This window comes from Pagrus major, chromosome 2, assembly GCF_040436345.1.
Source record: "Pagrus major chromosome 2, Pma_NU_1.0".
In the NCBI taxonomy this organism is placed as follows: Eukaryota; Metazoa; Chordata; class Actinopteri; order Spariformes; family Sparidae; genus Pagrus; species Pagrus major.
In genome coordinates, this window is record NC_133216.1 from 17795806 (window position 1) to 17823796 (window position 27991).

The 27991-nt window shown below is 41.4% G+C and overlaps 1 protein-coding gene across 1 annotated transcript; it reads right to left on the minus strand.

Annotated features, from left to right (window-relative positions):
- Positions 1–141: 141 nt before the first annotated feature.
- On the minus strand, positions 142–27991 carry vps53 (VPS53 subunit of GARP complex). The gene is made up of 22 exons (XM_073493536.1): positions 27866–27991; positions 27368–27448; positions 26219–26268; positions 26042–26108; positions 19286–19372; positions 18736–18851; positions 18193–18312; positions 15043–15121; positions 14806–14949; positions 14547–14689; positions 13872–14013; positions 13137–13235; positions 11257–11351; positions 9844–10086; positions 7705–7852; positions 7486–7568; positions 7311–7389; positions 6393–6541; positions 6226–6295; positions 5937–6074; positions 1963–2067; positions 142–866 (listed from the first exon to the last, which is right to left on the minus strand). Exons 1-22 carry the CDS (start codon positions 27950–27952, stop codon positions 696–698), a joined length of 2496 nt encoding a protein of 831 aa, XP_073349637.1. The 5' UTR covers positions 27953–27991; the 3' UTR covers positions 142–695.

Here is a 27991-nt window from a genome sequence, read left to right on the forward strand (position 1 = left end):
CTAAAACAAAACCTTGTTTTCACGTAAATGCAAAGAAGACAGAAGATTTCAGACTGGCCGCAAACGTGTACATACGTAGCCTACACATATACAGTACATGCGCCCCTCCCTCCTAGTCAGAGTCAGAGATTCATTTCAGGCCACCGTTGACACATGTCCACTTTAATGGATGCCAGAGATGCACACACATTTCAACCTGGTATCCTCCCTCTTGAATTAAACCATTTCGATAAAACCACGACTCTCCTTGATATACACTTTGTTTCGAATGTCACCTTAAATTAAGACCATGCTGCTTGTAATCATCCTGGATTAGACATGTCCCAGAGAAGCAGCCAGAAATTAGTTAACAGCACTACATTCGGCTCTTCTGACTGCGAGTACATTGTGCAACGATGTACAAATGTTACAAAGCTTAGACATTAGTGTCATGTCAAAGAAAAGGTGGGAAAGTACAGCATGACATGTGTAACAACAGCAAGTAGCAGTTGAGGAAGTTTCTTCATAATCCAGCGTCAGCCTGGGTTCATATTACTGTCAGTCAGAAAATTCAGTCCACTTTTTGCTCTTTCCGCAGCTTTCCACGATAACTGAATGGAGCATAATGAAGTCTTTGAGATGAATAACCTGCATCTCATCCTGCAGCCGTTTTCATTTTCAAGATGAGATTTCAGTGTGTGTGTGTGTGTGTCTGTTCACAGTCTCTTCTTGATGAGTTTCTCTAGTTTGCGGATGCGGGAGGACTCCTGTTCAGGGGTGGGGGTACTGAAGGACAGAGAGGGGCCGCCGTCGCCCCCGGAGGGTGGGGTGGGCAGCCTCTGCCTGAAGAGCTCCAGCATGCTGCTCTGTTCGCTGCGCTTCAGACCCTACAAACAGATACACAGGGGAAATCACACATTATATATATATAAAAGAAATAATAATCTTACACAGGACAAGTGGAAAATGCAAACCTAAAAGTTGGTTAAAATGCAATACTGCAGTGTAAAAGGAAAAGTTCATCCAAAAATGAAAATACAGTCATTATCTACTCAGCCTCAGGCCGATGGAAAGTCTTGTAGTCCACAAAACATTTCTGGAGCTTGTTTAGCATTCTCCTAAACAACTAAAGTAGGTGGGGACTAACTATAAAATGGCTCCATGGAGCATGTTTGGCATAATACAAGTCTCTGGAAGTCCAGAGGTCCTAAATTGATTTGAAAAGATTATTTAGACTTGCGACGTGCGGTTGAGCTCGTGCACCCACTAGCATGCTTACAAATTTAGCTCAGCAGCTACAGTAAAGATTTCTTTTTGGTTGTTTTTTAACACTTCAAAAGACTCCCTAGCTACTTCAGTTGTTTAGGAGAATGCTGCAACACTGATTTCCTGTGAAGCTCCAAAAATGTTTTGTGGACTTCACCCGACTTTCCACCGGCATTACAGAACCTTCAGTTTTGGGTGAACTTTTCCTTTAAAAGAATAGTTCAACATATTTGGAAATTTGTTTATTTGTGTTCTTGCTGAGAGTTAGATGAGAAGAAAAATACCATCCTCATCAGTACGGTCATTATGAAGCTGGAGGAGCTGGTTAGCTTAGCTTAGTGTAAGCACTGGAAGCAAAGGGAGACAGCTAGCCTGTGTCTGTCCAGAGGTAACAAAATCCACCTACCCGCACCTCTAAAGCTCACTAATTACCAACTTATATTGTACCAAAACCAAGTGTAAAGGAACTACAACTTGTATTTTTACCGGTGGCTCTGTGCATATATTAATTAATGAACTTTAGAGATGCTGGTCGGCAGATTTTGTTACCTTTGAACAGAGCCGCGCTAGCTGTTTCCCCTGATAAGCTAAGTGAACTGGCTGCTATATATAAGAGTGAGATCTTCTCATCTAACTCTCAACTGTGAAGCAAACAAGCGCATTTCCCAAAATCTTGAACTATCCCTTTAAATTACTGGTCGAGTCAAACCAGCTGACCTTCATGTCGAGAATCTTCTGGAAGGTCTCAGGATTCCCATCAGCCAGGAGCTTGATGTAGTTATCAACAAACACCACTGGTGGTTCATGTGGGGCCATCACCACCTGTGGAAAAGGAGAGTTTAATGTTGGTTTCACCCCTCCCTCCTTTCCTGTGAGGGACGACCCAAGAGAACTTTAAATGATCCCACATGGGGCAGCTATGGCCCAAATGAGGGAGAGGGCGGGGGGGCTAGAACTGACAAAACCAAGCAGTTCAAGCTGCAAACAAAGTCGAGACTATGGTTCTATATTTAGGAGACGACTCCTTACTCTTTTTTTTCCTTTTACACACCAATTACTCCATGCATGAGTGGGCAAGAATTAGTTTCACCGGTAATTATTTTTGGGGTATAATGAGCCTGGGCAAAAATCAGCATTAGTCAAGAGCAGGCAGAAAAGGTTTAATGGGGCACAAGTCTTTATGGATTGGATTCTCTCGGTTGTTTTTTTCCCCCCCAACAATAGAGGCTGGCTGGAAAACGTGGATCGGATAGCATTTCTTGCAGTCGCTACAAAGCTGGCAGAACAACACATGGCTGACAGACCCCCACCTCCTGTCTCATGCATGCACACAGGGATCATCTCACAACGTGTTTCTCCTTTCCTTCATTTCAAAAAAGACGCCACTTGTTCTTTCAGGCTTCACTCATTTCTTTTTTACTAAATGTAAATGTATATAAGAAGGTGAGCTGCACAGAGTGTAGAAAGAGAGGGAAGAGCAGGCATAAAAAGGCTCAGGATTGTGTGGAATTCTTTGCTTTCTTACTCGCGCTGCTGACTGAGTGATTTACTTAGCAACTGTCCTGGAGCCAGGCCAAGGGAAAGGCCTGTAGGGACCTTGTAAAAAAGGGAAGGCAAAGGAGGGAGAGGGAGTTTAAGAATGAAAACGGGCATAAAAAGGGAGCGCGAGAGCAACAGAGTCAGGGGGGGAAACATTCAGGCTGAACAAGGGTGGGGAAGAGGGGAAGAGGGGAAGAGGGGGGGTCTGCCTTTTAAATTCTCCCCAGAAGAGAACTTCAGAAGAGGGAGAGAGAGAGAGAGCTAGAGCTATGGTGGGCTGGGCTGGAAGAGCGTGGAAAACAGCCACGTCTCACAGGCATCGAACCAGCCAGGAGAGGCCGTCTCAGACAGACAGAAAGAATCCCACAGACTTTGAACATAACTGAGCACTGGCTCACAAAACAGACGACCCAAATATATTCATCTTTAACACTCAAAGGAGATACTCTGACAGCTGCGTACAGATTTAAGAGATGGGACCTTAAAGGTGCACTATGTAGTTTTGGGAACATTTAATCATCGAATCATCTTCAATGACTATTTTTTTATGCCTAGGCAAACTAAATAATCAAACATTAGCATCTTTCAGCTCATTGTTTGGTTTTATGATTCAGGATTGTGTTGTTTTAGTTTATTAATAGACATTTTTTCAGTTCTTAAAACAAGCAGACAAGCTCTGATGAAGCCATTGTTCACTGTCTGCCCAGCATCTAACAGAAGAGCGCTAAAGTTGGCAACTAGCTGCTAAACATTGTGGCGCATTTGGCGGATAAAGAGCTAGACATTTCCCTCAGGAGTCAACACCACTAACTGCAAATAGATGCTTATGTTAGTCCATGTTTGCTTAATGTGTAAGAAGCTAACTGTTTGCCAACACATGACAACTTTATAAGGTGATAATATGTCAATGTTCTCAAGGGGGAAAAAAATGAATAATCGCTGCTCAGCTGCATCAATTTGTAACATCATCAGGATAGTTTAGATTAGTGTGAGATCATTAAATCAACTCTTGATCCATAACACAAGATGACACAACCTTCAATTGCCCCAGTGAATTGCAGTTTTTTCGGTGGGGGTACGCCAGATTTAATTTCAAGTCCCAGCATCACAGAGAGTAATTTAAAACTATTGTTGAGGCTGGACAGAGGGATTCTTGTATTGAACTTCTTTCCATGGGTTTGTCTTTCAGAAGCGCCGGTCTCTGCCCAAGGTGGAAGCAATTACCTGTGAGGGACCTTGATGTAGCGCAAAGTTGATGGCTAAAATGTTGGCAAGAGTACAAAAGCTTGTCTTTCCTCATTCACCTTCCAAGACCAAAAATGAAGAAACCTTTGTATATCTATAAACATATATATCATCTTGTGCAGCATTATTGCTCATTCCAATTACTACTAAGCATTTTCTTCCACAGTATATGATGTGTTATCAGGGTTTTTCTTACACTATCAGATTTCTAGCCTCCACAATGATTATTGTGTCTTCTGCTGTCAAAGTAATGCATGTGAATCACTTCAAGGCCCTTCATGCAGTGTCAGCTACGTCTGTGAGAGACATATAGATGGCATTCCAGCTGAAAGGGCCCGCTGGCACTTGAGTTCAGAAAAAAAAAGCAGGAGTGGGCTGATGTGAATGCATTCTATAACTCTATATGTGAAAGCCTCTTTAATGTGTGGCAGATGAGTGGAAATTCACGTATATACATTCAGGGATTTTTTCCAGGGAACAAAGAAAAGCTTTACGCAGGCCATATGGGCCAGTATGCATCCCAGTAGAAAACAATCAGATGAGGCAATCGAACATGAAATGGTGAGAGGGCTTTGTTAGACAATCGGTGTCTGAGATAAAACAAGAAAATATAATAAACTGAAAATATTTGCTGTCTGACATTGTTTCAATGCTATTCACAGTGAAGGCATGATTAGAGCAGGTCACATTAACGGCTATAAACATCAACAGTCCAACTTCAGGAAGGAAAGACGGCCTCCTGGGAGTCCAAGGGAAATCAAAGGACATCCAGACGTGTACTGTGTGTGTGTGTGCATTTCTGTACACTCCAGGGACGGTTAATTAGGGTGGGGTTAATCTATGGCAGCCACATTCCAGTGTCCTCTAGGGTCACATAAGGTAATTCTGAGGCAAATGGTTCAATCCTGTCTTTGCTCTCCTCACTGACAACAAAAAATCCAACACACACTCATGTTGTGCTGCACGCGCGAGTGTCTGTTTTCGTGAGAAGACGCATGGTTGCATGCATTTACTTGCTCACACCTTTCCAACTGCCTCAACCACATACTGTGTTAGAATATAAATGTGTGTGTGTGTGTCTCATGTTGGCCCGTCTCTCACTCATTAAACCAGTGGTGCATGATCTCTATTGTTATTCCCTCCCTTCCTCATGTGAGGTGGAAACATGCTCATAAAGTGCTATTGTGAGTGGGGTTAATGACACAATTAAAGGGTTATTCTGCACAAAAATAAACTCTAAGTATATAATCTGCTTGAATGACTCAAAACAAACATCATAATACAGGCTCGCCAGTCAAGCCGCAAACGCTCAAAAGGAGAAATGTTTTGTTCAGACTATTGTTGCTTCTAACGATGGAGCCCAATAAGTGGAAAAAGCAGTTAGCGGCACGTTGTGCCAGACTATCTTTGGTTACGCGTTAGCATCAACACCAAAGCTAATGTTTGACTGGATATGTCAGAGTTTCAACATTAAATCTGTAAAACGGCAAACAAGCGATAAAGAAAAGTCATTCAGGCTGCACTTACACAAAAAGGTCTATCTCAGGTTCAGAGCCTTTAAAGGTCAGAAAATGAAGCTTTGGTTGTTAAAAAAAAAGCACAAATTTAGCCACCCAAGTTAAATGCCATAAAATCTCAAGTGAGCTGTAAAGATTGAGCTGCTCTTGTAATGTGTTTAATATTAGCTATTTTGTGTTTAGAGTAGAACTCAGGTTCCTGTTAAAATCCGTCAGTTAAGATGGGGGGGCTCATTCTGAGTTTATGTGTGAAAGATAAACTGTTTAAATGTATCTCTACTAGCTTTAGGTGCATGGTTGAGTGTTTTTCCAACATTCAAAGTGCACTTATTCACACTTTGCACCTGAAAGCTGCACAGCCAAAAGCATCTGCCCCCCCTTCATCCTCACCTTAAGGATCATCTCTGCACGGGTCATGCCTTTCACCACTATCTTAGTGTAGCTGGCAGGTGCTTTGCGGAGCACCTGGGAGCCTATGGAGGGCAGATCCAGCAGGACCGTCTTCAGGGAGTGAGTGTCGAGGAGGAGCTGGTGGGGTAGGATACACAAGACAGGTTGAACATGTCTGCCAGTGCACAATTTTCTGATGTAATATCATGTAACATTGCACATACACGTATGGCTTAAATGTGCTTAAGATGATGAAGCTTTAGGACATATTAACATAAATTAAACTCACTTGTTCAGCTCCCACCATGCTGATAGGCTTACATCTGAACAGGTGGTTGATAAATTTGGGAATGAAAGAACTGAGGAAAGAAACAAATGATATCAGATTTAGGAACCTTCAATCATGGCTAATAGAAAGACACATAATGTATGAATGAATGTGTGTATTTCATGTACTTTGTGAACTTGATGCAGAATTGTGTGAAGTATTTGCGTGTGGAGGCCAGATTGTCTCTGATGATAGGCACGTTTTGCTTAATGTGCATGATGATTGACGTGACATAAGGACTCTGGTCACCAACGTGCTCCACACTCTGCCACGGCATCTGAGAGAGATGGAGAGAGACAGAGCAGGGAGGGAAGATTGAGTATCAGAGGCTACACATGTCACATTTCATGTTATAGTTATCTTTATGATTCATAATATTATTCAGATAACATCAAAATATGCTTAAAACTCTTAAAATGGCACTAAAACATACTGGAATCACTTAACCTTACATTTAGTTAAAGAAGAACAATTATTTTTATTGCATCACAGATAGGACACATCTTTTCTTAATGAGCCATCATAAAAAAACAATCTTAAATAAGATCATGTTAAAGAGTATTTCCACACGCCTTATATAACTTTTTTGTGGGGTAAGCTCAGCTTACACTGGGCAAGCTCAGCTTTCAGCCATGTTGACAGGCTGAGGATTTTAGAATCACTGTATAGGATTTCCCCTTGTTTGCAAAATAAATCAAAAAAATTAACATAGGACTGTACTTTACCAAGCTGGACACCTTTTTCAAGTCACTTATGTGAGGTTATTCAAGATTATCCTGATCGATGATTATCTCGATAATGAAAATTTACCTGGATCACATTATCCTGACATGTGAAAACATCTTATCTCCTCACATCGCTACATTTTCAAGTTTCCGAACGATTATTGATGTGAGACATTCACAAAACCACCAGAAAGTGTGCTATGGCATCATCAAATATAATCTTTGAAGCTTTATAATAAATAGCAATGGTATAACATTCCCATATTTTACCTACTATGTCGTGAGCTGAATGTGTGAATGTATGTGTTTGTTGTGTCTAACCTTGCTCATGGCGGTGAGAGCAGGGTCACAGGCAGCATCAAGATCTTGAACTAGTAGCTGGATGCTGTTTGAGATCACACTGAGGAAACATGAAAGTAAATAATTGACACCATTAAGATGTTTCATATAGTAGAAGGCAGTTTCTTTTATATAAAGAGAAAAATTGCTCACTCACGTGCTGAATGTATCCATCTCCCCAGTCAAATTAATTCTCTCCATCAGGATTTTATCTACTTTCTCCTTTAGCTTCTCTTCCAACTGGAAGACAAACACAAATATAAAAAAGCTTTAATGCTTAGAGTGCATCCTTTCAAATGTGTGTTTGTGTTTTTGTGTATGTGTATTGTAAAAAATTGTCTCTTGTGCATCTGTGTGTTTGTTTGTGTTTGCATGCCTGTTGTGTTGTAGCCAGGCAGTACTCTGCAGTGCTGAGGATGCTGCAGATCAGGCAGAGCTCGTCTACGGTGAACTTTGCGGCTTCTGAACCTTCTTTCTCCTTCAGCAGACTGCTGATGGTGAGACCCCCACTGTTACTGCTGGATCTGGACAGAGAGATTGATAGAAAGACAGCAGTGAAGAAAAGAAAGAGACAGAAATAGAAAGAGGGGTTAACAGCGGGAGAGAAATGCTGATATCTGAGTCTAATAATAACTAAGATATAGCTGTTGTATAGTTTTAGTACTTGTGATAAGACATCATTCATTTTTTGAGTGATAGCTGGTTTGTTATGTGTGTATCTGTGTATTATTTTTCCAGAGACTGGCTGTTGTGGACCCCCTTCGCGACAGAGGTTTAAGAGACACTCTTTGTGGAACACTTTTTAAACCACAGGTAAAGAAGGCCATTTTTAGTAACTGAGGAACAACAGGCATAACTACAAGCAGACACAAGTGTCGGGATTCTGCACCAATGAGGCTTCAACGGCGGCCCAGTCATTAATAAACGTCATAACGGAGACATGTGGGTAAAACCACAACATAGCTCAAGCTCCTTTCGAGGGCCCCCTTCAAAACCTCACAAAACCAATTCACAGCACACCATACTGGACGACCGTGTCTGCATGTGTCTGTGACTGTATACACTTGCAAAGCGTTTAAGAGTACCTTTGAACAGTGTTTGAATATGGCTCAGAATATGGTATACATTAGACAGCGAGGGCAAGTGTGTAATTAGCATGCATGCACATCTGAGACAGAAACAGAGCACGCCTGTGTGTGTGTGTGTGTGTGTGTGTGTGTGTGTGTGTGTGTGTGAATGTGTATACACCACAGCCCAGTGATGAGTTCTAATGTGGCCAGTGAGCCAGAGATGTTTTTGCTGGTAGCATATTAGGCTTTGCCACAACTTAACCTACTCCAGATCCCTTATAGCATGTCATCCAAATCCATCAAACACAGCGAGGACTGAAGGCATTAAGTTTCAAACTGAAACTCCTAAACAGCTCCATCACCATACCAAAGGAATGAACAAATATGGGTGTGACATGCTTGTTTGTGAAGAGTTAATCCCAAATAAATCTGTGTTTGTGTTACTGCCCAGAAAATTGTATCATTCTGGGTGGAAATTGTTGAAAGGCTAGAAATTCTAGTGAGTTAATGCCATGGGATTGTCACCTCTGGCATCGGTTTGGCCAGAGACGTTATAAGAGAGGAGTCAAAACCACTTCAAGCATTTTACAAAGAAAAGTCCAAATCACCAGAAATGGCAATTTTGTGACATATATCCTGCCCCTTCCCCTTCTCCTAAAAGCCTGCTTTATAACAGCCAAACAGGGAAAATTGTCTGCCAATTGTGTTGTTGCAATGACGCAAGCCCACAGTTGAAATTCATGACAGTTTCAACCAATTTTGGTGAGGCTGCATACGGACTTCTTACAGGCAAAAACGATGAGGATATCCCACTAATGCAATTGCGAAGGAAGGTGAGATAATTCAAACATTAAATTTGCATTTGATCAAGCGCTCTGGTGGAATGAGCCAACGGCGTCCCGTGACAGCCTGGCACTCTGGGTTGAGCCATAAAAAAAGTTGGCATTGTGAAACTTTTGTGCATGCGTAGCAGAAGTTAAGTTTTTATGTATGAAGATGAAAACTGAAGATGTCTGGTCTTGCTCTGCTAGTCCATAACAACTTTCTAGGGGCGTTGCCAAGATTGCAGCCGAGTGGTGAGACTTGCCTAAAAGACTTGATCTTTGGAGTGGCTGAATGATGGGCTGTAAATAGTTTTTTTTGGAAAACAATAGAGGTCTACTGCTCAGTGGAATACTTGATAATTGCATTAATTCATTGTTGGCTTTGGCCTTTTTGTGGTAATCGTTTAAAATAAGAAAAAATAGATTATTACCAGACTTTAATATCTTCCTCTGTTAGAGTAATATTCAGAAAAAAGCTCACATTAGAGGGAAGATAATTTTTCTACTGAGACTAACTTCGGGGAAAAAAATCAAAGGCAATTCAAGAAAGAAGAAAATCAGTCGGGCTGTCTTAAAACCAGCATCTACTGGACCTTAAAGAATATATTGAGCCAGTCTTACTTAGGCAGGTTTCCAGAGAGGATCTTCCAAGCGTACTCTCTTAGGAATTTCTGGAAGATGGTTGTGAGGGCAATCATTGGTTCTCCAGTACTTAGCTGGGAGCACTGCACCATGCACTTCTTGTAATAGACAAAGAGGTCAGCACAGCTGGGCAGCACTGCTCCGCCCTCCTCTGTGCCCGCCTTGGGTGGGCCTTGAGCTCGGAAGTCAGCCACGAACCGGTCAATCAGCTCGCCCAGGTTCCTGCAGATGCCCGTAAATGTACAGTACAGCCAAACCCACACAGGTTCACACACACACACACACGTGCACACACACACACACACACACACACACACACACACACACACACACACACACACACACACACACACACACACACACACACACACACACACACACACACACAAACGGGTGGTTGGGTTAGAGGCACATGAAAGGAATGAAATGAATCAAATAAAAACATTAAAAACATATGATTGGTGCCTAACCCCAATAAATAAATAAAAGGATAAAATAACAGGCGCACAGACAGAGAGCCAGATGGATAAATAGGAGAAAATATTCCAAGCATATCAAAATCCTCAGTACTACAGTCAACAGGTCCACAGTCAGTTGGTGTGGCCCAATCCCTCTGAATCTTGGAACTAAAGCCAAGGACAAAACAAGCAGGCCACTGTTCTCTCCTGCTATGTCCCACTGGGGACAAGCTGATCTGGCTGCTGCCTGTTTAAGGCCTTTGGACCGAACTGAAATGAGGTTGTAACTGCGGAATAGGTCAATCCTGTTCCCTTGGACAGACAAACTGCATTTAACGCTCCAGATAGCCAAGAGCCAGGGGCTGCATGCAAGCACAGCAGTCCCAGAACTGTGTTCAGTTTCAGGAACGATCACCATGACTGGGACAGGGGGAGGGACAGATGTAGCAGAAGTGAAGGATGGTGGGAGGTGAGGAAACAGAAAGAGAGACTGTATGGAAGAGGCAGAGATATTAAAAAAAGACAAAGAGATTGAGATGAAGAAAGGAGGAATGAAACAAGATGTATTGAGAAAGAAAGAGACCAGAGAGGGGCTACCAAGAAGAAAAAAAATAAGGAGGTGGGAATGAAAATAGGCAGATCTGCTGTGGCAGCACTTATTCGACCTCCCTCTCTCTTTCTCTCTGCGTCTGTGGTCGTGCAGCTAATGGGAAACATTTCTGCCACAGTGGAGACAGAGGCCTGCACAGGAACAAGGGATGGAAAGACACAAGAGGCAATGAAGTAGAATGGGAGGTGGGGGATCTGATTGATGAGTGGGCAGTGGAAAAAGGATGCATGTGCCAGCTTTACACACAACCTGCTCCTGATTCTGGGTCTGTGTACCACGACCCAGTTTGGCCCTGTCTGGCTTGTACGAGTGTGTGTTGCTCACTTGTCTTGGGACTCTATGTAGACATATAGATGAGGTTCAAAGCACTTGGAGACAATGCCGTGGAAAGGGTTGTCCGGAGCTTTCGGCTTCCTGGGCTGAAACAATGGAGAACAACAGGAATTAGTACAATAACAGGTTTTAGTGCAGCTCCACAGAGTATCAGTCGGTGAGTTTATATTTTGCCTCCAGGCGAAGGTAAATGTCAAAACACTGAATACAGAATCAGTTTTCAAAAACAAGGCAGTGTGGAAGATTCTCTATCTGATACAATGCCACATGTAACAGATTTCAAAATGAAGCAATTCAATCATCTGACATTTTAGCTCCACCTCGCTATAACGGATGCAGTCCAATACAACAGCCGTGCAATAAACTCTGCTTTCAAGAAGGCTCAAATGAAGGTGTGGATTCAACTGTCTGGTAGTTTTGCAGTAGGGCTGCAAAATTAGCCAAAAATGAAGTTTGATTATCCCTTCTTAACGACACATAGGTTTGAATTATTTGAATATATACTTTTTGCATTATGTCAATGCAAAGAGTGCAACAAGAGACATAACCAATCGTACAGGTATACTTATTTCAACATAAACAAGTCTTTTAAAAGATTTACATCATTAAACATTACAAAAAACACAAATAAAACTATTTTCTAAAAAAAATGTGTAATTTTTGACGAATGGCCAGAATTTGAGGGTCGCTCCAAATCTATAGGAGGCAGCATAACCACTTACTGCTGCTCACCATACTGGATTTAGTACTCTTTGCTGTAGCTATTGTTGTCAAGTTTGAATTAAGTGTGTTTTATGATGAGTTAATGAGGCAATTAAACTCGTCTTAGTTCAGTAAAAGACAGAAACTTGAATTCAGAGGGTGTATGGTCGTATTTTTCTTTTTAGTAAGGATAAAGGTTGTAATAATATCTCCTTTCTTGACATTTTCAGAGTTAATTTTGTTTACTTATAATATAAAGTAGCAAGCTTGCTGCTTTTACTTTTCCCAGATGTAACTACAGGGCCTATCGGACTATTGCCCCTTGCAATATCATGCTAACTTCAGAAGACATCGCTGCAACACAGTACGTTTGGACGTTTTTGACATAACGTCAACACTGTTGATGTTAGTTCATATGGTTGGTGCTAAAGTGTGAACTGAGAATGCGCCGTCTCTCAGAGAGAGATCAAATGAATGGGTTGTAAGTGATACGTTATTCGATAGCCTAATTTTTATACAGGTTAGCCCTCAGGTTGCATGGTAGGCTAACTGTAGCTTACATAGCTGCAGTTGTGTTATTCACAATCAAAAATTCATTTTCGCAATCAACAGTCTGTCAGTTTTGTTGTTGTTGTTTTTTTTACAATTCAATTATATATATATATACATTTTGAGTATTTCTTAACGGCCCTATTTTGGAGGCTGTAGTTTGTTGTACTGTTGAACTTGTGTCATACTGACCAATATCCCGCACCAAGTCATAGGGCTGTCACATTAGAGTGGAGTAGTTTTACAGACATGAAAAGTTTTGATCAACTCTGCACAATTAATGACCAAAGTTCTTGGTCAATCTACTGCTTAGTTAAGAGGTGGTGCACCTACATCCCTCAGCCATGACAACAAGTATATCAGATTCTTCTCTTCAAACTAAAGCCACATGGTTATAAGTTGAAGTAGTTCATGGGAGAACATCTAAATAAGGCTGCTACACTGCTGTCCCACTTGCCAATGCGTTGCCATGAGCAAATGAGTCATATTCCCTTGAAGAGAAGCACTTCAGAAAACAGTAAAATTGGCCTAAAGAAAGCTCTAAATCAAAGGAAGCAACACCTAGCAGTCACTTTATTTTGAAGAACAGGTCAGATGGAGGTCAGTTCAGGTCATCTCACCTTAGCCAGATCCTCGTCCTTCTCTGTGCCCACATCTTCACTTGACTCATCCTCCAAGAAGGGGTTGGTGGGTTCTAGAGGGCTCTCCGGCCTCTTCTTCTGTATAAAGATGGACGAAACATTAGTATTTTTTCTAATGCTCACTTATTAGAGCATCATAAGTGGTTTTGACAGTACTCTTGACTGACAGAACTACTTCTGTAATTATCACAAACTTCAAAATGAAGTCCAGGCCTCATCATTTTCTTGCTTGTTTATGTAGAGCATTTCGTGGGAGGTTTTGATGAAACTGCATCTCCAATTATAAAATTCCACTCAACCAAATCCCTGATTGAATTACAGAACCCAACAGGCAGGGGTGTAAACTGAACTGAAGACAAAAGGGCCTCTGTCGTGCCTTAAAGTGATCAGTTCTGAGTAAGCTTGGCCTAGTTGTGCTCAAACAAAACAATAATCATAATATGTCCGTACGCTGTGTCATTTACTCCTCCACAAGCCAACATGACCTGGATTGAAAGGTTTCTTTGGTCTGTGACATCATGAGTGCCTCTTTGGGTGAGTGTAAGAGTATAACACAACAGGCTACACGTACGCAGTTTCATGTAAGTGTGACTACTGTGCAAGCACAAGCAAGCAGCATCTACAGTATGTGTTTGGACACCTCCTGCTAGAATCATTTGAAGTTAGTAGTCCATAGACCTGCATGTATTGTGTGTGAGTGTGTGCTTTTCTCACTCCAGGTACGTCAGTCAAGGTGCATCCTGTGAAGCGTTTGGCCAGAAGACCCTCGAAGTTTGTGGTCCTCTGGATGGCAAACAGAAGCAGCTTCACCTCAATCTCCTTGGCCCGCGTTCGCATCACTTTGGCTAGCTCCACCCTTCCAAACACACACACGAAGAAAATGGACATAGTATTTTAATTTCTAGGCACTGACATCCTAGAATGTTTCCAATGATCCTTGTTAGTATATAATTGTATTCTTACATCTCTCCTTTTTGCAAAAACATGCCATGTCAGGGTTTATTCTGATGACACTGCTATGACTTTTTCCAGATGTTTTTTTTTTTTTTTATTGTGTCAGTTTCTGCTGGGAGTAACACACAAATTGTGGGAAAGGAGAGGAGGAGAAGTTGGGTCACTGCGCATGTAGGCCACCTACATCAAATGCACCGAGGGCTGCACCAAATAACAGACCCGCGCCAGGCACGCTACGCCAGTGTGGTTCACTTCATGATGCACAAAAGTCCCACAACCAATTTCCCACTTTCTGGCTTTCATAATTTAATTAACATTTAACCTCTTTTTTCTTTCATTCTTTTCGGCTCTTTTCTTGAAGACCGCATAAAATATTTTAAGCCAACACTCCTTGTTCTTAGATGGGGTTTCATACTGTGTGTTGTGTGTGTTTACCTGGTGATGTGGCAGAACTCCACAGCAATACGCTCTGTCATGCACCACTCCTCAGGAAACATGCGTCCATACTTCTCCTCATAGTCTACCAGTTGGCGTTTGATCCAGGCGTAGCGGCGATCGATCTTGTCCAGCCACGCAACCTGAGCAACAAGGTGGGATTGTTTTTCATTAATAACTAAATACCACCATTTTCCAAAAAGGTATTAACTGGAATTAGATGATGTTGTACAGTATGGATTTTCAAATTCTCACTCACATCTTGGTTTTCCTGGAATAACACCAGGTACTCTGAGAGGTGCTGCCTGATGAACTTTTTGATGATTTCCTGTTTGATGCGTGGGTCCAGCACGTTGGCCACCAGGCAGGCATCTCTCAGCACGTTACTGGGGCCACCTGGTCTCTGCATGGATTGTGGGAAAAAAAACACTGACATATTTTTTTTGTACAAGGGGAAGAACAACAGATGAGCATTACGATTAAACAACACATTTACCTTGGAGCCCTGAGAGGGGAAGGCCTCTTCGAAATCTGCCAGGATCTGAGTCCCTAACTCACTCTGCGCTGCTTTTACTCTGAAAAGGACAAAATCACACAATCATTAATTATTTATTCATTGTTTTCTCAATCAAACAAACATCATACAGGAATAATGGCAATTTCATGTGGAAGCCTCCAATATAGAACATAACTTACCCTCCTCTAAGGCTAAAATATTTTAGCCCAAAGACTCTATGGCTAAAAGCCAGTTCAAAGATACACTGTTTCAACATTGTCCAAGTGCAGAGGAAAACAAGTAACATGCTGCCAAACCTCAAGGCCATTGATGTTTATGAAGTGTCACAGGACTCGCTATAAACATCGCTGAAAACCTCAAAAGCCCTAAAAACACCTTTTATCAAGGTACCAATTATTTCCCAAACCATGCATGCACAATTAAATCGCTGAAGAATCTAAAAATATTTTTATTTTGGAAGGTGAGAAGAAGGTGAATTAGTAATATTATTATTATTAATATCATTATTATTATTACTGATTGTGTATCATATTGCAATTGCAATATCTGTCAAAATACTGGCAATATGATTTTGTTTAACCACTTTGTGCAGCCCTATCCTCAACATTTGCAATCCCAATATGAGCACTCACATTCGCAGGCGTCTTTATGTGCATTCATTGCTTTCTATCAATGTAGAGACACTGGTTTCTGGTCAATAATGAAACAAAAAAGACATGTGACAGGGCAGTGTTTATATAATGAGGTCTGCTTAAGACAATCTGCGTGTGTAGTCTTCAGAGAGTCTGTGTTCGCAGGAAGGCATCCAAGCCCGGTTAACCCAGGACAGTACCCAAAGCCATGCCAGTCGTCCAGAATAAACAGGAGAGGGTGGAGAGATAGTCTCACAGATTGATGCCAACTGAAGTAGCAGTCTTCATTTCAAGCGCCCCAGTATGAGTCTGGAGGAGAGCTATCAGACTGAGACCGAGCCGTCCAGACATTATATCTCACTGTCCGTCAGCTGAACTGTGACAGTCACCAGTGTAGTTGAGACAGAACTCATTGAGTAATGCATTAAGCGTCAACGAGTAAAAGGCTTATTAAGAAATAATCAGAGTTGATCGTGTTCAAAGGTGAAAGCTGCACCGACTCTATTTAGTCACGCTTCAAAGTACTGTCGGGACAAAAGGCTAACTTCTTCTACCGAATTAGAGAAGTAGAGGCATGAGCAGAGAAATGTCAGATGGAGGCTCTAATGTGCATTTAGCCAGTAACCCCGAAGAATTTTTTACATTTGTTTAAAACTGAACATTTCCTTTTTTAGATGAAATGTCCTTTGTAGTTTTTACGACTAAAATGTGCACTTAGGTTTAATACTTTAATACTTTTGTTTCAGCTTTTTTAATCATGCTGTCATACACTGCACTGGAGTGCGGTGATTAATCCTTTAGTTGTTAACTATTAAATTAATCACTAACTTCAATAATCGATGAATTGGTTTGAGCCAATTTTGAAGAAACAAAATTCATAATTCTGTGATTCCAGCTTCTTAAATCTGAATATTTTCTGGTTTCTTCACTCCACTGTGACGGCAAACTGAATGTCTGTCGACATTTGAGGACGTCATCTTGGTTTTTGGGAAACACTGATCAACATTTTCACCATTTTCATTAATTGCAGCCCTACATTGCAGTGACTCGATACATATTCATATTTTTCCTTGAACATAGTTTTCACAATCAGATTAATTCGATATTTTTTGACAATCACATTAAAGTAAATAAATACAATTTTAATATTTAAAATTTAATTTAATTTTTTATATATTATTCTTTTATAAGATTGTTTATAGCTTACTGATTTAAAATAGGGCTACAACTCAATTTCATGATCTCAAAATTTAATAGAAAAGGGAAGTCTTTTAATCATCTTGCTATCATGAAGTGTATAAAAATGGTTTAATTGTGGCTAACAATGACGTTAACAAAGTGCAACGTTTAGCTCGCTGCTGCAAACATGTCTAAGCTACTTTTCCTCATGGCTGTAATTTAGCAAAATTTCCCATCCGATCCTTCATCCTGCCTCGATATCAGTTATTGCCTATCTTTATCTTATCTGTCGATTGCCTGTGTCTCTTTTCTGCTTATGTTATCTGTGCTATTGTAGAGGCTCGTGTTAGATCTTGATACTTTCTATTAACTGTTTGCATCCAGCTGTCTTCCTATCTTCCCCTTACCCGTGTGTCTCCTATCATCTGTTTCTCCAGCAGAGTCACTTCTTCCACGCAGCTGTTATTTGGTATGAACACTGTCTGCCACACCTCAGTCAAAACAGAACAGAAGGTCATTGCTTTTTTTTTTTTTTTTTCAGTTTTGTTGCTAGGGATCGGCACTACTTTGAACCTGAACATCAACTTGACCAATGTGTCCCAAACTGATTCTGGTGTTCTTGGAAAAATCATAGCAAAAATGGAAATTTAATTAGTCAGAGCTGTGGGAAACAAGAGTGTAACAATGGACTTTGTTTTGTGTGTGTAAACCTCTGTGTGAGCGCTTGTGTGTTTAAACAAAAGACCACATCCAGATATTGGCACGACTCTCGCAAAGCAAAAAAACATTCCTAATTGTACCATTGTACGATGATTGAAAGACATGTTGCAAGCATCAACAACAAGCACACAATGCACAAAATGCTTCATCCACACACACACGCACACACACACACACAGTGGCAGCACATACATGGAGATGCACACACCCACCCCTCAGAAAAGCCTCTAATCTCTCACAATGGAAGAAATGCTGGCATAAAAGGACATTATTCAGTGGGTTTCCTTCCTGTGTGTTCCTGTATGTGTGGTACTGTGCGTGTCTGTGTGTGAATATCTGCATAAACAGGATGTAATACGCAAAACACCTCCAGCCAAATGCTGCAACCACTTTTCAACAGGTCGGCTGACGAGCTGTGGAGTATTTCAGCTGTAAGCAGAGATCAAGCTCTGAACTGGCTACTGGAAAACGAGCTGTTCTTACAGCCATGCTGCTGGACAAACTTTAGCAAGGCACTTAACCCAAAAGAAATAACCCTATGTAAGCACACATATCAGTGGTGAATGAGTACGTGTGTCACTGTTTGCATATTAAATACCTCTCAGAAAGCTGTCTGATCTGGGGTATGCCCATGTACTTGTGGAAATGTTCAAGCACATTGACAACTCCCTGCAGCAGGTTGGCCACCTCACCATACTGCCTCTTTCTGGTCATGGCTCTGGAACACAACACACATGTGAATTATTTCTATTATCGTATAAAAAAATAGTGGATACATCATGTCTGGAAAGAGTGTTCATTCATTCCAAACACGCTGTAGGTGCGAAAACCACTCTCAAAATAAGATACATGACTATGATTTATGGGCTTTTCTTCTTGTTTAGCAGTTCAATCAGTATACATTTGCAGCTTTTTCGATTTCATCACGACTACTGAAAACAGATTGGATTGCAGTAAACCTATCATTCAGCAGAGGGTTTATTTATTACATAAGATTTGATACAAGACCTGTCTTGTTCTAGCAGCAACTAATACTTTATCGTAACATGAACTGTGCAGTCTCTGAACAATTTCTACAGCTTTGTTTTGATCAATAAGTTTAAATCTTTTGGTCTGATCTATTATATGTGATTGTACCCACTCCAAAGAGTCAACACCTCCTGCCAGCATATGCAGGTGGTTGAGGGTGGTGATGGATGTAGTGAGGTGGCGCTTGGCATGGTCCAACTGCTTTATGTCCCTCGTAATCTCCTTGACCTGTGCAGGGAGAGGAACAGGTCAGCCGGGGTGATCAGATGAGAAACGAAGAAGCAAGACGAGGTGAAAAAGAGAGACAGACCAAGAGGGAGGACACAACCACTTGCTGAGACATTATTGTTCCTACGTGCTTCTGCAGGGAGGGTCTGCTTGACAACCCCCCCCCCCATCCTTTCTCTACTCACCCAGCCTAATGGCCTTCCTCTGACTCTCACTGACACACACACAAACACTTGGAAGACAGACACATGGAAGGTGCATTACCACGACTTTAAATAACTCTCTCCTCTATCCTCTATTGTGAAAGAAGGAGGATACAGGCTGTATCGCCACTGAGTGAAGGTCATATTCCTGTTAAGCATCGACAGACCACCTGTGTGTGTGTGTGTGTGTGTGTGTGTGTGTTGTGTGCATGTTTGTGTTTGTGTACATACCATTTGTTCAGACTTCTCTGCCTTGTCCTTGATGTCTTTGATTTTGCCAAAGAGCTGCTGGATGGCGATCTGGGCCTCTTCCAAAGCCTGCCAAAAATAAAAATGGCAACATGAAACAAACAGAGAAGACACATTTGGGACTGCCTTATAAGAACCACTGATAATGTGTGCATTGTCTATATTCCAGGAAATGATCATCACTACAAATCTGTGGTCTGAACAGATTTGAAAATTTGGATCCAAGGAACTCCGAAGCTTGGATTATACCTTCCACGAGTTTGCGAGTGTCTGCATGATTTATAGGTGCAATATACAAGAACTGGCCACCTGTTGAATTTGTATTCAAAGCAAATAGGGAGAAGCATATCACCAGAGTAACTGCAAACTGCTGCTAACTGTAGCCGACGTTAGCTACTGAGCTCCGTTAGCTGTGCAGTCAGCATTGTCCTTGCTTGCACTGCTAGCACGGGACTAGTTTGTTATAATGCTAAACATCTAAACGTCACATTCTGTTTATAATTTTACTTTTGAATGTTTTCAACTAAAATTCTTAAACATTGCACCCTCAAACTTCATTATCAGAGGGTGTAAGTGGAGACTTGAGGAAGTGAAGTAAAAATATAAAAAACAAACACAAATGTTTGACCAAAACCTTGAGAGGAACACGGGGATGAAAAACTTCTCCCTCAGTTTACTCTCACATACTGACCGCAGAAGAAAGCTGAAGGAAGTTTTCTACCTGTTGTCAGCTCAGTCAGTGGAGCAATGGTGAGTCATACAGTCCAGACATGAGAATCTCTTCACCCCATACATATTAACTTTAGGGCTGAAAAATGAACCCAAATAATATTGAAAAGTGCAATAACAGTCAAAATATGCACATACACATTAAATTGCCTTCTGGTGTCTGGTCTAAATATTATAAAACTAAAGTCTGGATCTTCTTTAATCCGCAAATTCATGGACAGAGAACATAGAAACCCTGCCAGCAGCTGATTTATTTCTTACACTGCTTTAAATCAATCGCATAAACTTGCCTTTAGATTTCCTTAAAGTAAACTATGCTACACCTCTAATAATACCATTTTGTGAGAAGCAGGTGGTGTGTGGAATAACTGTGTGTCAGTTGTGGTGTGCCAGTCTGGCTCAGATTTCCAGGGATATTTATTTTTTATCCACACTCACCACTGGCTTTGGTCCATGTGAAAAATTATCCTCCTTATGCCGGTTCCCAGCTCGAGACTGGGGGCGATGCCAAACAGACTAATTGGCCATCTAATTGACGAGCTATCTAAATATCTGACATGGAGAGGTCTTAGGTTGACACATGAGCCATAAAGCTAATCTCTGCATAAAGGCTGTCACTACAAAACCTAAAGAGATTATTAGCACTTTTAACAGCCTACAAAGCCAGACGGGATTAGATAACATTAGACAGTTACAATTGTGGGATAGTTAACGTGCTATTCTGATATTTCCCCATCATCTGACATGGCAGCTGTTCTTTGATGGTCCTCAACAGAGATTCTGCTCCGACATCTGATGCCATGGTAATTGGCTTCACTTGGCCCAATTCTGCGACACAACGTTGACTCTCCCCAGACTCACACACACACACACACACACACACACACACACACACACACACACACACACACAAATACAAGAACACATGCCCACAAGGAATGCTAACAGCCGGCACCAGCTGTGCAAGGAATTTACCACTTTTACAAGCACCTCCAAGAAACAGCGAGTGAGCAAACATGCTAAAAGTGTGCACATGCATACACACACACACATAAACATAAATACAGCCTCCACTGACAGCAGAGGATTTGTTTTCCTGCCTGAGTGTCGTCAAAGTGACACAGTCAGAGTCGGGACTGATGAATCCACAACAAAATCATGTTGACATGAAGGCGGTTTTCACCTTAAATTAAGCTAAATCTACTCTGTGTAATCTGATTGTCTGGCAAGACAGAGGGCAACTCTTCCTCAATCAATATGAGCAAAAGCTGCATGCATCCTTCCATTTCTTATCCTTCAAACAACCCCTTTGGTTATTAGGTGATTGGATAAATGAATTGGAAAAAAAGAGGGCAGGTTAAATGATTACTCTTTGATCTGAGAGCGAGGAGGAAGGGAGTGCCACTGAATCTTTAAAGAGATTCCCTGGAGGAGCTCTTGAGCAAACAAAGTGCATGCAAAAGAGGCCAGAACCTCTGAGGCTGTGAATGTCGCTCATGCAGACTCAGCTGAGTCAATCTGGCTCGCTTCCTAGCGCTCATTTCCTGTATTTAGCCTTGAGGAAAGCAGAAAGAGAGACCACTGCCCAGAAGGCGCCTCCGTGCCCGAGATGTTATCTGCTCTCACACAAACACACACATGCACACCAGTGTATCTCTAACATGCAATAAGCAGCACATGCTCCATGGCACACACAGGCGACATTATAGAGGTCTTTTCATGCACTTCACTCCTCCCTCTGACATATTAAATGGTACTTGTGAGATTAGAGTCACATACAATGAAGCAGATCAACCTAAAGGGGTTGTTTTAAAGGTTGGAATGTCGCCCGAGCGCAACGCTTCATGTAAACATTCTAGGGGGACAATTCAGCGAGACGAACGTCTCACAGAGCAGAGAAAAGAAAAGTTCAGGAAATGATTTGTGTGGAATCTAGTCTTACAGAAAATAACAATACCATAATGCATTCTTTTATAAACAGCAATATGCTGCTACACGTTATTGTTGAATTTCCCTTTTATATTCACTACTGGCAAAAAAAACCCAACACTTTGGCATAGTTGGTGTTTGAAGATAATATAACAGAGTCAGATTTAATAGGCTGCGCTATACAAGTCACTAAAGACAATTGAAGCACAGACTGATAGAATCCACAGAGAACGTTTGACCCAGATTCCTTTTAAAGAAATACAAATAGAGAAAACAGAAAGTTATAAGCACTTTGAAACTATAAATTAGGAGACGGAAGAGAGAAAGTGACAGTTAAGAGAGTAAAAAGACAAGAGCTGTGAGAGGATGAAAGCATGGAAACTAAAACAAGTTGTGAACAGCCTTTTCTGAGTTAATATTAAATATTTACATTAATGTCAATTCTATAGGAAGACCACCCGACACTGTGTTTTTTTAATGCAGCGGTCTGAATACCACAATGAAGAGCGCGCGCACACACACAAACACACAGAAACCCCCCCAAAAAGAAACAGAAAGAAAACGCAAATGCCAGTTTACCAACCATGCACTATTAGGGTGTGTGTGTGTGTGTGTGTGTTTATACCCTTGTGCACAGCAGCTTTCTATGGCAAAAAAGTTCCTCAGCCATCAATTAACAGGAATGTGAATGGCAGGCAGTAACTGAGAACAAATGTTTGGTCTCGTTAATGAGATTCTCCGACTCTGACTTACACAAATAGATTCCAGCTTGAGTGCTTTCACGTGTTTCATTTTCATGACTAAAAAAACTCAATAAAAAGAAAGAATGAACGCAAAACAAGCTTCCATTAGCTTTATGATATTGAGCTCAGCTGACTGACTGTGGAACAGGTGTGCATGCGGTATCCACATCACCATGACAACAGGCAGATGAAAACATTATGTGTGTGTGTGTGCGTTTCGTGAGAAACTCGGGGCCAGCAGACTACAACCCCTTTTCCAACATGGGATAGGTTCAGTTTTGGGTCATGCACCTAATTTTGAACCATTCTGAGCATTTTGATCGAAAATAAATTAATTCGGAAACCCAGAAAGTCAAGTTGAGAGATTGGCTTCACACCCATTACAGCCAGAGAAGCTTTTCCCAGTGTCTGCTTGCATACCGGCTAACAATGTTTGGATGTGGGCCATTAGTGAGCATCTGTGACTCTAGTCTGTACGGTGTGCTCCGCGCCGTTTGCACTTGACAGCCCTTGTTGGCGGCTTTTTGGCCAGTTCAGCATGTAGAATCGGCGATGGCTTGTCAGTGCAAGAAATCACTTTCTACTGTTCAGGTAAGCAAATCAGTGCACGAGAAACAGAAAAAGAAAGGGAAATCCCTCGAGCCTGTTGCTGTAGTAGCCACGATTTTACCCATTTAGCGAGGTTTTTCCTTTTTTTCTACTCTGCCTCTTCGCCAGTGCCATTTGCAACTTTTTATTACGCATATTCTTGATTAGAGTGGTGTCAAAAAATGCTGCTTTATCATAACAACCGTTTGTATATCTGCATATAGCATTTAAACTGATAACATACAATTAACACAGACAAGTAATTTGCGCCATTACGTCTCAAGCCAAGGCACGAGTCTTTCACTTCCAAGTCCAAGTGGATCAGTCACTTCTTTTCTGTCAAGTCAACAAAACAGTGACTTGAGTCCAAGTCACAATGACTAGAGTCCACATCTCCTCCAGTTGGAACCACAAAATAGCAGGTCTTCCTTGAACTTGAAGTGCAAACCATGATGAGAGTTGAGAGAGAGAATGGAAAAAGCCATTCGTCTATGTCCTCTTATTATCAATAGTTGGTCCATGCTTGTTTTGGGGATAAAAACAAATGTCTGTAATAACAGAACAAAAGATTGCTGTTCATCAATGCGATCTGCAATTTTGCTACTACTGTTTACTTCCATTGTGCACTGAGCAATGCCCTCGGCTGATGACACATCTTTTATCACGTCATCATCGTTCTGTTCACAACTGGAAACACAGGCTGGATCACTAGATAACACAGAGGTTGAAGAGAATCCTGAACCGACCTGGTTCATGAACCCTACAATCTGCATTCACTTTTTAGCTCATTAAGAAACAGTATCTGTTATATTTTGACCACATGAAATCATGCAGGCTAGAAGAATCAGTCTGGATTGGCCAGAAAAGAGTCACATGTGAGCACTGTCATAATTTCTGGTTAATGACTGACTTCATTTCATTATAATTAAGTCTGTCTCTCTGTCACTGGACACCATGTATTACAGTCAATCATTCTGCCACCAATTTAGGCTTGTGGGAGGTGTGTGTGTGTGTGCGTGTATGTGTGTGCATCTATCTTATTGGGATGCAATAGACACTTCAGTGTTTTCTAGGTATTCACTCACTGAAGCCACCTATAAAAAAGGGCAAATTGGGATTATCTGCATCATATACCAAACAGTGATGTTATGTCGTCATGCTGCCTTGAGATTTTTACATAAAGACTTTTTGTTGCCCAGTAACACAGCCATCAACACACTAAATATCAGCTCTATTAGCCACCCGGGTCTGACCACTAAGGCGGTCACATTTCCACACACTCAGTGCTAAAGCATATCACTGTCTGACTCCCTACAGGAAAAAATACAAGGGAAATCATTTCCCAGACCTCTTCCTTCGTCCATCTTTCTACATGAATGTAACCATCAATGCAGGGACTGCATTTAGCTCAGTAAGTTAGTTCTCTCAGCAGCAACACTGACTTAATTGCTGATCGTGTAGGTTTTTCTTCTATTGCTGTCTTTATGTTTCACACACCATCTTGAAATGAACACCTCTCCATCTTTCCGTCTGCAGAACGGATTTTCCCTCTGGAAATGTTGGAATGGCACAGTGGGGTTGGAAAAACAAACTAAAATTATTGTGTGTGTGTGCGTGTGTGTGTGTGTGTGTGTGTGTGTGTGTGTGTGTGTGTGTGTGTGACTGTGTAATGTTATTGGTCTGGAGGGGATTTAGAGCGTTTCTGCTACCGAACGGTAGCTAACTGGGAAAGACGGGGCCACCAGGCCAGACTCCCTGACGACAACGCACACCTAATCATGTCAGCCGGTCAGAACATACACGGCTCACCCATCAGGTGTCACGTTCCCTTTAAGCCGCAACTCCTTGACAGAGCAAGGAGCTGGATTAAATCAGCAGGGGCTGTCCCTTTCCCTCATGCTCCCATAAGAAAAGGCAAAGACTCAACAGCCCAGGTTTAAAAGAAATCTAAGTATTTACATACAGGAATCTATTTCCCAGACGCGTTTTCCGTAAAGAGGCGCAGTTTGAGCAGCGGGAATGGTTCTGAGTCATCTTGTCCTTTTCCATGGAAGCAAAGTGGAGAGAGGAAAGAGCAGGCGAGTGGGAAGAACATGTTTTTCTGGGTTGGGAGAAACTTATGGCAGCATTCTAATTTCAGGAGAATGATGCTGTTTTGCGGTGTGTATGTACAATATGCAAATGTGGTTGTTCATCTCCCATATTAGGGACTGCAAGGGCTTCATGCTATGTTGCGTCCACAGATTTTCCTTCAGTCTGAGACCAACACAGATGTCAATCAGTACCACCACATTCATAACAGTCTGTCACGATAATGTACATGACCTTGACTATTTTTGCTGATATTTTTGTTTATATGCATCTTTGTTTACATAAGGATGTCAGTGCCTTTTGACCCTGCAGGGATTTCCTACTTTTACAAGACTGAAGTGTTTTTTCACATAATATATATTGTGTTGGTTGTGTGGTTTATTTTCATTACATTTTATTTATTTGGGATATAACTTTTTTCATATTTCAATTCAAATATCTGAATATTAAGAGTAAAACGTTCATTTCTCTTCGGAGGGGTGAATTTGCATTATTATATGTCATATTATTATTTCAGTGGCATAAAAGGGTCTTTAAGTGACAATGCTGTAGTTTAAATAGTATTGTTAGGACAATATATCGTCCAACAAAAAGTACTTATCATCACTGTTTTCTAACCACTGCAGTGTGTTTCTCTGCGTTCTGCGGCTCATCTCACCTGTCTGCCATCCTGGCCCACGTTGGTCTGCCCTCGCACCACAGTCCTGATGTTGTCATCCAGGCGCCTATCAAATGTGACACAAAATGGCACTTGGTCACATTGAGGGTAAAAATAATAAATAATAAAGAAAGACATGTGTTATTAAGTGAATGAGTGAGAGTGATATGAACTCACCGAATCTTCAGCCGAATCTTGTTAACCACATCATCGATATTAGCCAAAGACTGAGGGGAAATATGAAGACAGGAAAACGTCAAGCAACCTTCTGTCATACCTCTAAAAAGATTGAAAGATGTCACTTGCAGATGTCTGGGAGGCCAACAAGACACATACTTTGTGTAAAGGGGAGAATGGATTACCCAATCACACACCTGTACTCTTTCCTATGAGTTACAGTTCATCACATCATTCTGGTACCTGAACCTGCGTTTTCATGTGTTCTGCTGTTGACCCGACATTTTACACAAAAGAAAACACCACTGAACGGAAATACACACTCTGTAACATTTAAAAGGGGCACTATGCAGTTTTGGAGAAGAAATTCATACTCTGAATTTTAATATTTACAATACAAACTCAGAAATTGCTTTGTTTTTTTCTTAGCTGAATAAACAAGCTGTTCTCAGAGGAAAATAAGGTCCCCAGGACACTGTTTGAAGCTGGAGAGGTAGCAGGGTCCGCCAAATATAAACCAAGTAAAACAGTATGAAATTGTGTTGTCCTTTAAGTCAGTTTGTTTATTCAGCTTATTCAGTCATGGAATTGAATTCAGTTTGTTTATTTAGTTTGTGTAGGTATAACAAAGTCAGTCAATGAAGATCTTTCTCTTCTGATTACAATTTCTTCCCCAAAACTACGTAGTGCACCTTTAATGCATTTGTGCTTGGAGGCAGACCTTGCCTGAAATCAAACAAATATGTCAAATTAGGGGCAGGTGTAACAGCTCAGTCTCACCTGTTGAATTAATACACACAACACCCAATGAGCTGAAAATACATGCACACTACTGGGCTCCCTCCCTTCAGCATTTAAGCACACATACTATAGGGTTACAGTGACCCCTCATGGAGGTGGAGTATACATAGACCTGCATGTGGATGAACTCTACTGTAAGTGAAATGGAGTCATTTAGGATTCACAATACAGAAAACGTCTGCTGTGACAACAGCCACTTATTTTCATGTAAACTACAAATAATCCACAACTAACCGGAGTAAAAAACTGTCAATCCACTTGAGTCATGTATAACTATTCACTGTAACACACCATGATAAAGACATCACTGTGCATGTCCCCTGTCTGACTGAAGGTGTGTGTCTATACCTGCTCGGTGGGGAACAGTGTGTTGATGTATTCCACAGCATTGAAGTCCGCTCTGTCCAGAGGATCTTGACTGGGGAAAACCTTGAAAGAAAAACTGCTGGTAAAACTGGTGATACCTTGTACGTTATTCAATGGTTTCCTGAAATAACTTTAGCCAGTCATCAGTGACAACCTGCATCTACATGTTGTTAAACGAGACGCACAAGTATCCTGACATTCACGACGTCAGGGTTAAGGGCAGACACAGCTTCGTAAACGGACGTCTTGCATTATTTCCAGCTAATGTCAACGTTACGCCAATATTTAAAACTATCCAACATTTCTTTCTGTAAGCCAAACGCTGTTAATATACTGGGGGAATCAATGTTTTGTAGCTAGCGGTCGTTGTATATCCAGAGAGACCGCAGGACGGGTTAGCTTGCTAACAGCAGGCTGTATATTAGCAAGACCGGCAAAAATGTTGACAAAACTGTAATGATAACAAGGTCAACCCGCTACCTGTTCAATGGCTAGCTGCACCTCAGGGGTAAGATGCAAAATAGCCTCCAAATCCTCCGCAAACTCAAACTCTTCCTCCTCCATCATCGTCAAAACAAAACCGGAGACCTCTCCGGCAAAACACTT